Source organism: Phocoena sinus, chromosome 14 (assembly GCF_008692025.1).
Source record: "Phocoena sinus isolate mPhoSin1 chromosome 14, mPhoSin1.pri, whole genome shotgun sequence".
Taxonomy (NCBI): Eukaryota; Metazoa; Chordata; class Mammalia; order Artiodactyla; family Phocoenidae; genus Phocoena; species Phocoena sinus.
In genome coordinates this window covers 82,631,028-82,647,687 of record NC_045776.1, presented here as the reverse complement: position 1 = coordinate 82,647,687, position 16,660 = coordinate 82,631,028, and the positions used below count along the sequence as shown (strand labels likewise).

At 45.0% G+C, this 16,660-nt stretch overlaps 2 protein-coding genes across 2 annotated transcripts in view; one reads left to right on the top strand and one right to left on the bottom strand.

Annotated features, from left to right (window-relative positions):
• The first annotated feature begins 1,637 nt into the window (after positions 1 to 1,637).
• On the top strand, positions 1,638 to 3,758 carry LOC116764968 (hydroxycarboxylic acid receptor 2-like). The gene has a single exon (XM_032654028.1). It carries the CDS (start codon positions 1,743 to 1,745, stop codon positions 2,832 to 2,834), a length of 1,092 nt encoding a protein of 363 aa, XP_032509919.1. The 5' UTR covers positions 1,638 to 1,742; the 3' UTR covers positions 2,835 to 3,758.
• A 241-nt stretch (positions 3,759 to 3,999) lies between these two features.
• The window catches only part of KNTC1 (kinetochore associated 1), a 107,408-nt gene continuing 94,747 nt past the window's right edge, over positions 4,000 to 16,660 (bottom strand). Inside the window, exon 65 of the mRNA XM_032654017.1 lies at positions 4,000 to 4,372. Coding sequence (XP_032509908.1) covers positions 4,362 to 4,372 — 11 coding nt within the window. The 3' untranslated portion in view covers positions 4,000 to 4,361. The remainder of the gene's footprint in view (positions 4,373 to 16,660) is intronic.

Here is a 16,660-nt window from a genome sequence, read left to right as displayed (position 1 = left end):
TGTAGTATAATGGTTAGGGACACAGGCCTTGAAGCCAGGGCCAGATTCAAATCTTATTAGCTGTGCAGCCTTGGATAGATGACCAACCTCTCTGAGCTTCCTCACTTTGAAATTGGAATCAGTAACAGTCCCTACCTCATGGACCGCAGTCAGGGGAAAACAGGATAATGTATTTCAGATAATGATGGGACTTCCCTGGCAGGCCAGTGGTTAAGACTCCGCGCTTCCACTGCGGGGGGCACAGGTTCAATCCCTGGTGGGGGAACTAAGATCCTGCATGCCGAGCAGCATGCTGACCAAATAAATAAAGAAATAAAAATAAAGCACGGAGTGTGGCGTCTGGCACAAAGGAAGCTCCCCCTACCGGGGGTGCCAACACCATCTTCATCATCGTCTTCATCATCAAGTACCACTGCTTCCTGTGTGAGTCTAACATTAGATCATCCTGACTGGCGTTTCCTGGGAGGAGTCTACAAATCCCTATCGTGGAACCTGGGTGTGAAACTAAAGACGCAGATGTCCTACTTCTCACTCAAAGTAGAAGCAACACAACTCAGAACCTCTTGCATGGCAAGAATTCATCAGACCAAAATACTACAGGGTGGAAATGTTCTGTAGTGTTACACCCAATTATACTGAAAAGCAAAGAAATGATGTGTGCAACGATGACCTGCTGCAAGGCAGAGGTCAAAGTCTTTTTACATTCTCTAAGTTTAATTTTCCAAAAATGGGGGCTTTTAAAATATTACGTGCATCATGGGGGAGGTTGTGTGCGTGTGGGGACAGCTGGCATACCGCTGGTATATATACGCTCTGTACTTTCCACTCAGTTTTGCTGGGAACCTAAAACTGCTCTAAAAAATAAAGCTTATTAATTTTAGTAAGTCACGTGCTCAACAATAAATTACTTACTTGAGCAAGAAGCCATCTCAAAATCTAACACAAACAAAGAAAAAAACTAACTTATTGTAACATACCACTGGCAATCCAGCTGGGTTCAAGTTTTCAAGCATCTTATGAAATGGCATGCTGCTCTCAGATAGCTTCTTTTTCCCCTTAGCTGGGGATTAATTGCAGGGTTCTGGTGTAGAAAAGCAACCCATGTTTTACAAAGAAGATGGCATGGAAACATCAAATGCAACACATCTGTCCTCATAAAATACTAGACAATTACTGTCCTCTCGGCCTTTCCAAAAAAAAAAAAAAAAACCATACACATGCTACTGCTTCCTAAAACATAAGCCTGTTAATATTCCATGCAGTTCCTCATGTTTCTGTTGAGCACGGTAAACTATTATTGCTGTTGTTGTTTTGTTTATTATGCAAGGCAACCACATGACAGTGAATTAATTCTCCCATGTTAAGTATTCAATATACAGGAACACAGCCTTCCACATTTCAGTCTGCTTGAATTATGTCATGTCATAATTCACAATGACAGTCTGCTTGCCCAAACGTATTCTTTACATTTAGAAAATTCTGTGGGTTCTTATATGCCCGGGGATTTTTTTTGTTATTTGTTTATGCAAACAGCAGGTTGCATAAGAGCCTCGCGGGCTTTTTTTTTTTTTTTTTCTTTTAAGCGATTTCGTAGTTTCCTGGTAACCATTCAGTCACCTATTTCAACACCCTGACATGACATAAAGGCGAGTGCTGAACCACAGGTTCGCCACTCAGACCCACACCTTGTTCCCTGAGCGTTCGCTAGGTGAGGCGCTCCCTAAGACCAACGCGATTCACTCATGAACCCGTCCCACCCGCAGAATCATTTTCTGGAAATAGGCAAGAAGAACTGCTGCGTGTTCCGGGATGATTTCATTGCCAAGGTGCTGCCGCCGGTGGTGGGGCTGGAGTTTGCGTTTGGGCTCCTGGGCAATGGCCTTGCCCTGTGGATTTTCTGCTTCCACCTCAAGTCCTGGAAAGCCAGCCAGGTGTTTCTGTTCAACTTGGCTGTGGCTGACTTCCTCCTGATCATCTGCCTGCCTTTCCTGACGGACAACTATGTGAGGAAGTGGGACTGGAGGTTTGGGGAAATCCCCTGCCGGCTGATGCTCTTCATGTTGGCCATGAACCGCCAGGGCAGCATCATCTTCCTCACGGTGGTGGCCGTGGACAGGTATTTCCGAGTGGTCCATCCCCATCACGCTCTGAACAAGATCTCCAATCGGACGGCGGCGCTCATCTCCTGCCTCTTGTGGGGCATCACTATCGGCCTGACGATCCACCTCCTGTACAGAAAGATGCTGATCAGGAATCACAATTCGAACTTGTGCAGTAGCTTCAACATCTGCGATACTTTCCGCTGGCACGATGCCATGTTCCTCCTGGAGTTCTTCCTGCCCCTGGGCATCATCCTGTTCTGCTCGGCCAGGATCATCTGGAGCCTGCGGCAGCGACAAATGAACAAGCACGCCAAGATCAAGAGGGCCATCAACTTCATCATGGTGGTGGCCGTCGTCTTCACCATCTGCTTCCTGCCCAGTGTGGCCGCGCGCATACGTATTTTCTGGCTCCTGCGCACCGCTGGTACGGGGAACTGTGACACCTATCGCTCGGTTGACCTGGCGTTTTACATCACCCTCAGCTTCACCTACATGAACAGCATGCTGGACCCTTTGGTGTATTACTTCTCCAGCCCATCTTTCCCCAACTTCTTCTCCACCTTGGTCAACCGCTGTCTGCGGAGGAAGGTGCCGGATGAGTCCGAGAATAACCGCAGCACAAGTGTCGAGCTCACGGGGGATCTGAGTACTACCAAGAATGTTCCCGACACTTTAATGGCCAATCCCAGTGAGCCTCAGAGCCCCTCTTATCTGACTCTGGCCTCTCCTTAAAATAACCAAGCCAAGAAGGGAGAGGATCATCAAGGACCAAGATCTCTGGAGAAGCAGTTGGGCTGGTACACAGAGTAACATCACGAGCCTTGGCCTGTGGTTTCCCAGAACTTCCAGATCCAGAGAATCAGATTTAGAGAACTGGTCTGGCAGCACAGGCTGCTTGGTTGCAGCGTGTCTCCACCAGGATCTCGGGGGGATGGAGGAAGAAGCTTCTAGGCGTCTGAAACGTCTGTTCAATCTTGGACACCCGCAGAACTGAAGATGGCAAAACTGTCCACATTTCTACTGCTGGAGAGTTGGAGCCACAGAGACGCCCACTGGCACCTGTGACTCACCAGCCTCTTTCCTTCACCTGCCTGAGACTTCGATGGTTCTCAGCTCCTGGGGCAATGCCTAGCCTGTTTGTGGGCTCCCACTGGGATAAGGAAAGCTAAGTGATTGGAGGGGAATTATTGCTCCTGGAGGGAGCCCAGGCATCATGAAACAAGCCAGGAGGTCACCTGGGTTCCGTGGCACCAATCCATCTTTCAGCTACGCTTTAGCAGAAATGACCAGACAGAAACTCATAAGCTCTGGTTAATATCTGAGTTTCCAGTGCTGGTAAGGAGGGGATTTGCCCCAGCAGGGACTGAGCAAAACAGTGTTACTAAGGGAAGGGAAATGGCATTTATGTTACAACCTGCAAGGAATCCATTCCTCTCTTGTTTACACAAATTTGAAAGTTGAACTGTTAAAAAGACTTCAGGGAGAGAGCTGCTTGCCACCTCTGTTTGCTTTTATCACTAAAAGGGAAATGCTGCCCAATGGTTAGAGGGGGAAAGCTTCCTCCTGGTTCATTTGCTTGTGTTTCTATAAGAAATCTACCATTTCAATAAACTTAGCTATGAGACACACAGTCTGGTGTTGCATGTGTCTGGGTGACGGTTCACAGACATGGACTTCTTACTTATGTGGAGAATTTTATGTGTTGTTAACCCATAAAATTTTCAACCAGGTTGCCCTGGTAGAAAAATACCACATACTGTAAAGTAAGAAAAGGACGTGACTCTAACCTGTAACATGAGATAGTTAAGTAAAACTTACATATGCATTCGAACAAAGATGGGAGAGAGCTGGGAGAAGTAAAAGCAATTTGATTCAGAAGGGTAGTACAGACAGGATTGCAAGACCACTTTGCTTTATTTAGGGCTTGGTGAATGTTGCTATGAGTATTTGTGTATTAAAAAAGGAATCTAGCCAGACTGGGGGAGGAGAGAACTTCCTGTGGAATGGTTTCAGTTCCCAACTCTGGGATGGAAAGGAGACGTACTGGTTTGAGTCTGTGATCGGTCCAGGTTTCTGTTACGCTTTCACTTCCACTCAGTTCTTTAGCAAGATGAGGCTTGCTTTGGCATTGTGACTCGGATGCCAATAAGAAATGCAGATACTCAGCCTCCCAGCCATGGCTGAATGGCAGTAAAGGAAGAAAGATGAACGTTCTTGAGGTTCTGAAGTGTTTTTTGATCAGTGTGCTTGTCTGTTTTTTCAATTAACTCCTAGAGACAGAAAGTTAAAAGCAGAGATCACCTTCTTAAAGAGGAACAGATGAGCAGAGCTGAGCTCAGAGGAAAGCAGATTCCCCCAGCCCCAGATGCATGAGTCAGCAGGGAACCCAGTTGTGAAACTCCAACGTGTTTAGAACTAACAACCCACATCCGTCCTTTCGTTCATTCATCCCATCAGCTTTTATGCATTAAGCACCAGCTGTGTGCTGTTGTGTTCTGAGTGGTTGATGGAAATAGAGCAAGGAACAAGGTCCCCAGGACCCTCTTCTCATACAACTCACATTCAAGGTGGGGAGGCAGACAGAAAAGAAGTAGACAAATAAATGGAAAGGGAGCTTGGGATGTCTATGAGGACTCTGAAGCCAACAAAGCAGGGTGACAGGCTAAAAAGGGGGTGGGACTGGGATGACTGGGAAGTGACCTGGAGCTGAGCAATGAATAACAAGACAGAGCAAACAGTGCAAAAATCTGGAGGAAGGGCATTCTAGGCAGAGGGGATGGTAAGTGCAAAGGCCCTGAGGTGTGTGACTGTATTAGTCTCCCACAAATTTGGTGGCTTAAAAAAGCAAAAATTTAGGGCTTCCCTGGCAGCGCAGTGGTTAAGAATCTGCCTGCCAATTCAGGGGACACGGGTTCGAGCCCTGGTCTGGGAAGATCCCACACGCCGCGGAGCAGCTAAGCCTGTGCGCCACAACTACTGAGCCTGCTCTCTAGAGCCCATGAGCCACAACTACTGAGCCCGCATGCCACAACTACTGAAGCCCGTGCGCCTAGAGCCTGTGCTCTGCAACGAAGAGTAGCCCCCGCTCATCGCCACTAGAGAAAGCCCACACACAGCAACGAAGACCCAACGCATCCAAAAATAAATAAATAAGTAAAAAATTTAAAAAGAAAAGAATGAAATAATGCCATTTGCAACAACATGGATGGACCTAGAGGTTATCATATTAAATGAAGTATGTCAGACAAAGACAAATACTGTATGATATCATTTATATGTGGAATCTAAAATATGATACAAATGAACTTATTTATGAAACGGGAACAGATACGGACATCAAAAAAAAACATATAGTTACCAAAGGGGAGAGGGGGTGGGGGAGGGATAAATTAGGAGTTTGGGTTTAGCAGATACAAACTATATATAAAATAGATAAACAAGGTCCTACTGTATAGCACAGGGAAGTGTATTCAATATCCTATAATAAACCATAATGGAAAAGAATATGTAGAACTGAATCACTTTGCTGTATATCCGAAATGAACACAACATTGTAATCAACTACTTCAATTTAAAAAAAGAGAGAGAGAGAGCAGTCTCCTAAATACTTCTGTTTCCCTGTCCAGGAGAATGCCAACATTAATTTTAATAAATTTATTTATTTTATTTTTGGCTGCGTTGGGTCTCTGTTGCTGCATGCGGGCTTTCTCTAGTTGCGGTGAGCGGGGTTTACTCTTCGTTGCAATGCAAGGGCTTCTCATTGTGGTGGCTTCTCTTGTTGCAGAGCATGGGCTCTAGGTACACAGGCTTCAGTAGTTGTGGATCGCGGGTTCTAGAGCGCAGCCTCAGTAGTTGCAGCGCACGGGCTTAGTTGCTCCGTGGCATGTGGGATCTTCCCGGGCCAGGGCTTGAACCCGTGTCCCCTGCACTGGCAGGCGGATTCTTAACCACTGCACCACCAGAGAAGCCCGCCAACATTAATTTTAATAGGGAGCAAGCAATGACATTCTGGGCTAAACCAATGGCATATTCTACTCAGTCTCAAACTGTGTGTGGTACAACATGTGAGTGTGTGTGTGTGTGTGTAACTATATGTATGCATGTCTGTGTGTCTATATACATATTGGAAGGGGCAGTTATCATCATTTACACATCTCTTTTTCATTACTTCTTTTATATTTTGGAGGGTACCAGTTCTTGGGGTCATGAGTTCCATGAGTTTACTCTCTGCAATGTAAAAAAGTAGGACTTCCTTTTAGCTGCCCCCAAAGAAATGCCCTGGGACCTCCCTGGTGGTCCAGTGGTTAAGACTCCTCGCTTCTACTGCAGGGGCTGCGGGTTCAGTCCCTGGTCGGGGAACTAAGATCCCGCATGATGTAGGTTAAAAAAAAAAAAAAAGGGGGGGATTACCCCTAAGTCCAGAACCATAAAATCAGGGGTACAAAATTGTCTTTGTTTCTGATTTTATGAACTCTCTTACCTTTCCAAGTTTATTAGCCTATCTGCCCCAGGGCACCTTGCCTGACGGGAGGGGATTTAAACTGCACCTAGTATCCTGGTCCTTAACATGCCTTTTGGTTTAATAGTCAAAATACTTCCTGATTATGGTCTGTCAATCCGCTGACCTTCCTGCTTACAACAAGCAGTTGGATTCACAGACGGTCCATCAAGCCCAGCTGGCCTCTCTCTTCCCCCACTTTGCTTCTACAATCAGAATTTAGCTGAGGGATTCGGTTAACCACAGTGCCTTGATGAAGCCACTAGGTACTGGAAATTGACCAATTACCAACCAACGGAAATATGGATCATCGCCTGCTCCCTCATCCTTTGGATCAAATTGGTGACTTCTTCAAATTTGAAAGGAAATTTTGATGAAATTCTTCAATAGTTGAGGCTGGGTCGTTTGTGTTACTGGAAATTCCTCATTTTTTTCCTTTCTCATGGTAGGGAGAAGATGCCTTACTATAACTGTTTAACTCCAAGTGCTTATGGATGAAGTAACTGAAACACACTTAAATTAACTTAAGCAAAAAAATTAAAGAGAGAAGAAATATAGCGGTGTTTCTCACAGAAACTAAGAGAGAATTCAACCAGGCGTGGGCAGACCCAGGACACCAGCGCACAGCTCTTCACCCGCCTCTTAACCATGAACATGATTCAACCCTTAATACCTGTGTCTCTCAGGTCAGATTCTCATAAGAAATAATCTGATTGGTCCCAAACCACATTTTATAAAAGGGTCATTAGGACAACAATCACATGGCTGCTGTGTAAAGGGTTTTTTTTTTTTTTCCAGTTTTCCGGAGATATAATTGACATACAGCACTGCAGAAGTTTAAGGCGTAAGCATAATGATTTGACTTACATACAACATGAAATAATGATCATGATAAGTTTAGTAAATATCTATCATCACATACAGATACAAAATTAAAGAAACAGAAAAAAATTTTCCTGTGATGAGAACCCTTAGGATTTACTTTCTTAACAACTTTCATCTATAACATACAGCAGAGTTAATTATATCTGTCGTGTTATACATCACATCCCTAAGAATTATTTATCTTATAACTGGTAGTTTGTACCTTTGACTATCTTCATCCAATTCCCCCTCCCCCACCGCCTTCCTCTAGTAACTACTAAAGGGTATTTTAATTTTTAAATATTAATTAATTAGTTTATTTATTTTTGGCTGCATTGGGTCTTCATTGCCGCGCGCGGGCTTTTCTCTGGTTGAGGCGCGCCGGCTTCTCATTGCGGTGGTTTCTCTTGTTGCGGTGCATGGGCTCCAGGCGCGCGGGCCTCAGTAGCTGTGGCACGTGAACTCAGTAGTTGTGGCTCGAGGGCTCTAGAGCACAGGCTCAGTAGCTGTGGCGCATGGACTTAGTTGCTCCGCGGCATGTGGGATCTTCCCGGACGAGGGCTCGAACCCGTGTCCCCTGCATCGGCAGGCGGATTCTTAACCACTGTACCACCAGGGAAGTCCCTAAAGGGTATTTTTAAACTACTGTTTATGTGAACTCATGCTGACTGCCAGGCGTTCCTCAGATAACATTTCAGACCACCGCCCACATCACTCGCTTAAAAACCACGTTTGCGCTTTCAGCAGACTTGATCTCAATTCTTTTGCTTCCAGAATTTCTGCCACGTTACAAAACTCTGGAGAACAGACAGGTAATCAGCCAACCTTGAGGAAGAAATGCAGTTCACATCGCCCCAAACCCAAACAGGTGTGGACCTCCAGATGTTGACTGCTAGAGTCCTTCCGAAGGCCTTCCTAGAGAATTAAAATCTTTGCAATTTTATATATTACTTAATAGACTCGAGTCCAAGACATACTCTTTGGCAGGCTTAGCTGTGGTGAGTACCTAGCCATGACATTCTGTTCACTGAGTTCTGCATCTGCTATGACACAGGAAACATGGCTATTTTTACAGCCCGGTGCTGGGTTTTCTTGGGGCTCAAGTTTAACCCTCTGTCTCTTCAGGGAGAAGGGGTTTCCATGTGGCATTACAAACATCAGGCCTGATCACAGTCGCATGGCCCTGTCTTATGAAAGGCAAGCACTTCTAGGCTCTTAACAAATACTGATATACTGGGCACTGGCCAGTATAGAGAGAGATTTACGGGCATCAATAGGTATTGGGAACAGTACATGACATTTCCAATGCAACTGAAAAGAAGAGAAAACTGCCTACTGATGTCATCAGGTTGAAAGACAGTGGGTTTCTTTTCATTGTGCTTACAAAATATCCCTCCTTTGGAATACAATGCTTCAGTAGGAAAATGGTATTGATTCGTTTTTTATTTCAGTAAAACAACATGAGGCAAAGATTGGCTCATAATTAGAGAGATGCTTCATTTATCATCATTTGATCGCTATCAATTATTGTGTGTAAGATTTTCTCCACGCCGTCGGCCAGACACTATGCCTAGTGTTTTCCATAGGTGATCTCATTTCATCCTTTCAATAACTTCATAGGGTAAGTGCTATTCCATTTCACAGATACGGGAACTGAGGTCCAGAGAGTTTGAATAATTTGCCAAAGGTCATATGACCTGTAAGTGATGAACCAAGGGAACAAATATAAGCAGTCTGACTCCAGAGTCTTTGCCTTTAAAGTTCCGAAACAACGCAAAGTGAGAGATGAGCAACATGAACTGAAAAAAGTAGGGTGAGTGCCTTGACCCATTAGGGGTCAATAAATCCAGAACTTTTCAGGCTGCCCGACCATTAGGGATCTCCCAGGTCCAGGCTGAGAGCTCATGTACTTAAGCTGCCAGGCACCATGCTTGGCACTGAGTGGATCAATAAATGTTAGCTTCCCTTCTTCCAAAGCTCACTGGTGACTGAGCTCTTTCTTCCTTGTTGAATATTCTTCTCGTCTTTCTAATAAAGCTACCATCTCACAAGGAGGCAGGTAAACGATGTTCAGTGCAACAGTGTTTGTAATAGTGAAAACCAGGAAACAACCTAAGTGTCCATTAGAAGGGGAATAGATAAACAGCAATACAGGCACCCAGTGGAATACTATCAATACATAGCAGGGAAGAAAAAAATGAACCAGAGTTACCTGTATCAATGGAACGGAACCTTGAGCATAACATCTAGAGCAAAGAGCAAGTTGCCAAAAGATACATGTAATATGATAACATTTTAAAAAATGTTTAAAATATGCTAAACGAAATAAATGGATTTTGGAAGCATCCATATGTAACAAAACAAAAATCATGGAAGAGAGGGAGGCATAGCAGCTGCAAGATACAGATGACCCCTGTGGAGGAAGGAGGAGCACTTGATTGAGGGGAGGCCTCAACTGTCTCTGTAACGCTTTTACTTTATTTTAGAAGAAGGATCTGCAAATGTCCTTCAAAGGGGGAATGGTTAAACAGCCTGTGACACGTGCGTGCCATGGAATACTACTTAGCAATGAAAAGAAATAGACTATTTGATACATGTAACAATTTGGGTGGATTTTAATGGCATTATGCTAAGTGGAAAAAAAAAAGACCAATCTTAAAGAGCTTCATACTGTACGATCCCATTTATGTAACATTCTTGAAATGACAAACTTATAAAGAAGACAAATAGGGAATTCCCTGGCAGTCCAGTGGTTAGGACTTTATGCTCTCACTGCCGAGGGCCCAGGTTCAATCCCTGGTCGGGGAACTAAGATCCCGCAAGCTGAGCGGTGCAGCCAAAATAAAATAAAATAAAAATTAAGAAGATGAATAGATCAGTGGTTGCTAAGGGTTAAAGAGGAGGGAGTGGGAATTGTACAGTATAAGGGTGTTCCCTCATGGTGGCAGAACCATCTGTATCTTTTTTTTTTTTTTTTTTTTTTGCGGTACATGGGCCTCTCACTGTTGTGGCCTCTCCCATTGCGGAGCACAGGCTCCGGACGTGCAGGCTCAACGGCCATGGCTCACGGGCCCAGCCGCTCTGCGGCATGTGGGATCCTCCCGGACCGGGGCACGAACCCGTGTCCCCTGCTTCGGCAGGCGGACTCTTAACCACTGTGCCACCAGGGAAGCCCCCATCTGTATCTTAAATGTGGTGGTGGTTATACAAATCTCCATATGTAGTAAAATGTCATAGAATTAAAACAAAGACATACAAGAAGAAGAAGGATTGTTAAGTCTGGGTGGTAGGAACACAAATTGTGTTATTGGTTTTTGATCTTTGTGAGTAGGAGGTTGTATACACACACGATCAGGTTACCTGACGGGACTATGGGGCAGATGCTACAATTCAGGCCCTCTCTCTCCATGTTCAGTTTTTCCTCCACCTTCTTTTGCATCCCTCAAAATACCCACAAATGTCCTTTATGTTTTAAAGATTTTATGGCTGGCAACTTGGGAAACTCATAAAGGGTAGCCCAAAATTAGCTTGTTTATGAAACCATAAGGTTAAAAACTCTTACAAAATGAAATAAGGGACTTCCCTGGTGGTCCAGTGGGTGAGATTCCACACTCCAAATGCAGGGGGCCCAGGTTTGATCCCTGGTCAGGGGAACTAGATCCCGCATGCATGTCGCAACTAAGAGTCCACATGCAGCAACTAAGACTCGGCTCAGGGCTTCCCTGGTGGCACAGTGGTTAAGAATCCACCTGCCAATGTAGGGGACACAAGTTCGAGCCCTGGTCCGGGAAGATCCCACATGCTGCGGAGCAACTAAACCCGTGCACCACAACTACTGAGCCTGCGCTCTAGGGCCTGCGAGCCACAACTACCGAGCCTGCGTGCCACAACTACTGAAGCCCACGCTCCTAGAGCCCGTGCTCCGCAACAAGAGAAGCCACCACGACGAGAAGCCCGCGCACCACAACGAAGAGTAGCCCCCGCTCGCCACAAATAGAGAAAGCCTGCGTGCAGCAACGAAGACCCAATGCAGTCAAAAATAAATAAATTTAAAAAAACAAAGAAAAAGACTCGGCGCAGCCTAAATAAATAATAAATAAATAGACAAATAAATATTTTTTAAAAATGAACCTGGAAAACATGATGTGAAAGTCAGATACAAAGGGCCACATATTGTATAATCCCATTTGTATGAAATGTCCAGAAGAAGCAAATCCATAGAGACAGAAGGCAGACTGTGGTTGCCAGGGGCTGGGGGAGGGGAGATGGGGTGTGACTGCTAAAGGGCAGAGGGTTTCTTTTTTGGGTGATGAAAATGTTTTGGAACTAGATAGAGGTGATGGCTGTACAACACTGAGAATGTACTAAATGCCACTAAACTGTTCACTTTAAAATGGCTCATTTTGGGCTTCCCTGGTGGCGCCGTGGTTAAGAATCCGCCTGCCAACGTAGGGGACACGGGTTCGAGCCCTGGTCCGGAAAGATCTCACATGCTGCGGAGCAACTAAGTCCTTGCGCCACAACTACTGAGCCTGCGCTCTAGAGCCCACAAACCACAGCTACTGAGCCCATGCGCCACAACTACTGAAGCCCGCACGCCTAGAGCCCGTGCTCCACAAGAGAAGCCACCACAATGAGAAGTCCGTGCACCGCAACAAATAGTAGTCCCTGCTCACCACAACTAGAGAAAGCCCACGCACAGCAATGAAGACCCAACGCAGCCAAAAATAAATAAATAAAATAAATTAAAATAAATACATAAATAAAATTAAATGGTTCGTTTTATGTTATGTTAATTTCACGCGATTAAAAAAAAAAACCTGTTACTAATCTATAGAATAACTGCCCCTCTTCTCTAGCTCATCCTCTCTCCCATCCCCCACCCTCTGTCCCCAGTCCTCTCCTGGGTCAGGCAAGATCCCTGCCCCAGACGCAGTGGTCTGAGGATGGAGTTAGGGTGGAATACTCGGTATGAGCCAGTGTCTGTTGTGATTTCTGGTCGTCTCTAGCCTGGGTAGTTCTCGTATAAACATTTTCCTCACTTTCACTGAATACAACTCCTTAGAGCAAGACATAAACCAGGGTGTCTGTTATGAGCTGATTTGTGTCCCCCTCCACCCAAATTCCTATGTGGAATCCCTAACCTCCAGTACCTCTTTTTTTTCTTTTTTAATATTTATTTATTTGGTTGGGTCAGGTCTTAGTTGCGGCAGGTGGGCTCCTTAGTTGACGCTTGCCGGCTCCTTAGTTGTGGCATGTGAACTCTTAGTTGCGGCATGCATGTGGGATCTATTTCCCAGACAAGGGATCAAACCCGGGCCCCCTGCATTGGAAGCACAGAGTCTTAACCACTGTACCACCAGGGAAGTCCCTCCAGTACCTCTTAATGTGACTGTATTTGAACAAGGGGTGTTAAAGAGGTAATTAAATGAAAATGAGGTCATTAGGGGTGGGGCCCAAATTCAATAGGACTGGTGCCTTTATAAAAAGAGGACACAGGGCTTCCCTGGTGGCGCAGTGGTTGAGAGTCCGCCTGCCGATGCAGGGAACACGGCTTCGTGCCCCGGTCCGGGAAGATCCCACATGCCGCTGAGCGGCTGGGCCCGTGAGCCATGGCCGCTGAGCCTGCGCGTCCGGAGCCTGTGCTCCGCAACGGGAGAGGCCACAACAGTGAGAGGCCCGCGTACCGCAAAAAAAAAAAAAAAAAAAAGAGGACACAGAGATTAGGACACAGATGTGCACAGAGGGAAGACCATGTGAGGACAGGGGGAAGACGGCTGTCTACAAAGCGAGGGGAGAGGTCTCAGAACAAGTAACTCTACCCACTCCTTGATCTTGGACTTCTGGCCTTCAGAACGGTGAGAAAATAAAATTTCTGTTGTTTAAGCCACCCAGACTGTAAAACTTTGATAAGGTGTCCCGAGCACACTCGCACAGCGTCTGATCGTCTTTGTCCTATGCCGCTGTCAGCCAGTGGTTTCAGAGCTCAGCTGGAATGTCATATGTGTTTATTTAAAACCACTTATCACCTATAAATTGGAATAGAATTTCACATAAGGCCTCCTGTGCTACACAGCAGAGAAATTCAACTTAAAAAAAGTAGAAGAATAGCATTAAAGACAGGTTGACTTTTCACAGGCAAACATTGCCCAACTGCCTCTTCTCTCTCTCCAGCTATCTTTTGTTTAATGATGGAAACCAATCTCAAAATTCATTAAAATGCATACTTTTAAAAAACTGAATGACAGAAAAAAAAATCACACTGCTCTCTGAGGTTCCCATAGAAGCTGACGTTTCAGTCATGATTTCAAAAAAAAATTTTTTTTTAAACGGGACAACTAAAATTATTATAGCCCATCCAGAAAAAAACTGCTGAATCGTCTTATCTACTGTTATCATTTCTAACAAAGAATATTCACATAAAGCTCCTAAAAATTATCCTTCTAAAACAAAAATTGAACCATGCCTCTTTTCCTAACCTCAAAAACCTTCAATTATCAAAAGAATAGAGTTCCAACTCAGCACGGTCTTTGCTGCCAGGCTACCTGGTATCAACGCGGGGTGGAGGTGAAAGAGAATGGCTTTTGGAATTAGATGTTTCTGGGTTGAAATTCCAGCTTTCCCACTCATTGGCCAGGTGCTAGGGATGCAGAGAGGATGACAGAGGTCCTGGCCTTAGGATCCTTACAGCTACAGATATTTTATACTGAAATATAATTCACATGCTATAAAATTCATCTTTTTTTTAGGTCATTTACTTTATTGAATATCTTGTATACTTTCTTATGGTCTTAATTCAAGAGACTTTCTTTCAGATACATGCCTAAAAAGCCTGAGAACAGCAGGACAGCCAGGGCACAAAATTCAAACTCCTGCCCGGGCCCTTCCTATGTCTTTCCCATTGAGGACTAAGCCAGCACTTCCCCTCTATCTCAACAGCCCAGTGATCCATCCTTTATAACTGACAGAGTGAAATAAAATGGAATCTGCGAGAACCAACCAGTTGACAGAGGGAAGCCGGAGAAACTCCCAAGAGAGATGGTCCAGCTGATTCTGGAAGCCACAGCAGGTCCCTGGGTATGGCTGCATGCTGGCAGAGGTGACCAGGATGTCCTGGGTCATAGCCTGGCTCCAGACACAGACTGGATTCCCAGCCGCCCAATCCACGCAACCAAGACGCCACGCAACTCCCTGAGGATGCTGTCCTCCAGCCCTCAACTGCAGTTCACTGACTAAAAACGCGAACTAAAGACAGATACTGGCGCTTGATCTTAGACAAAAGGCTGAGAAATGATAAATTCATCCTTTTAAAGTACAGTTCGGCCATTTTTATTATTGTATATTCACAAACTTGTGCAAACATCACCACTGTCTAATTCCACAACTTTTTCATCATCCCGCCCCCCCAAAACCCCCCATGCCCATTGTCAGTCATGCCCCATAGAGCTGCCCCAGCTCCTGGCAAATACCAATCTACTTTCTCTCTCTATCTCATTATTATTATTTGTTGTTGTTATTATTATTATTTTGTGGCCATGCACCACTCAGCTTGAGGGATCTTAGTTCCCTGACTGGGGATTGAACCCGGGCCCTCAGCAGTGAAATCGCAGAGTCCTAACCACTGGACCGCCAGCGAGTTCCCATGATGTATTTTTTAAATGAGGAAATGCCATTACAATGTTGGAAAAATTGAGGTAGGGTGATTTGGGCAGGGGGCCTTAAACAGGCTTTCTTCCCCACCTGGTTTTTGACTGTTTGTTCTTCTGAAGTTGAGTCCAACAGTCTCGTGGGACTGAGCCCTTCACCTGTGGGATCTGATGCTAATGAAACAGAGTAGGACCCTGTGGGGACCTCCTGGGTTCAAATCCTTTCTATGTCCCCTGTTTCTTGTTTGTAGGAAATAGGCTTTATTCAGCCTCCTCGACCTTCCGAGTTCGGAAAGGGCAGATTTGAACAGTTGCTTATCAGGGAAGGGAGGGGATGCAGAAACAAAGGAGGAGCAGTGAAGAAACAATAGTGCAGCCTTGGGGCAGGGTCCTGGTTCCTCCTCAAAGGATACACAGAACAATATCTTTGAGTTCTTCTGTAGGAACTAAGACCCCCACCCAGGTGGAGGATGGTAACTTCAGGCCAAGCACAAGATTCCTGGGACACTGTCCTGTTACCTCACCACCAACCAATCAGAACAAAGTCTGCACACAGTGGGAGGTGATGAAGACTCTGACCCCATCCCCAAATGATTTCCCTTTAAAAACTTTCCTGGTCAAGCAGAACATTTGGAGGTGGCTTTTGGACACAAGTCCACCTTCTCCCCAGGTTGCCAGCCTCCTGAAGAAAGCAAGTTTTCCCTTCCAACCAACGCTTGTCTCTTGAGTATTGGCTTTTGAGTGGCGAGCAGCCAAACCCAAGTTTGGTAACAGAAGGTGAGTAGAATCTCTACTGAGAGCTAAATGAACAGTCTGGGAGACCAAGTGCAAGAAATGTCTCCAAATATAGAGCAAAATGATAAGGAAATAAAAATCTGTGGGGAAAGATAAGAGAGTTGGAGGATAGCTCCTGAAGAATGAATGAACACACAATAGGAGTTCCAAAACAAGACTAAGCAACAGATCAACAAATAATAGGAGAAAATGTTCCTGAAATTACTAAAGAGCAGAGACTGCAGATTGACAGGGCTCACTGAGTTCCAGACTGGTCCGATAAGAGTCATATGTGGGCATATTCTGGTAAAATCACCAAACCTGAAAGATAACCATCTTACAAGTGTCAAGCAGAAAGCAGAAGATATTCACAAAGGAAAAAAAAGTCAGACTGGCATTAGATTTTCATCTACGCTATGGAAAGATGACAGTGGACCAGTATCTACAGAAGAGAGAAAGGACTCCAACCCAAGAATCCTCTATCCAATTTTCAAAATACTTTCCATCTATTGAGGCAAAAGGAGAAGAGTCAAGGATACCCCAAGGATTCAGAGAATATAACTCCTGGGTCTTCATCTGAGGAAATGACTTGAGAAAAGACTTACCAAACTACAACTAAACCTGAAAAGCAAACTGAAAGAAGAAGAAAACAAAAGAGAAAACAGTGTTAAGAACACAGGCATATGACATCTTACAGATCCAGAGAGGGATTTGTGTAACAGAGAAGGACTCTTGAAACCAAATGGACCTCCTCTAAGGGAGTTCTAACAAATACT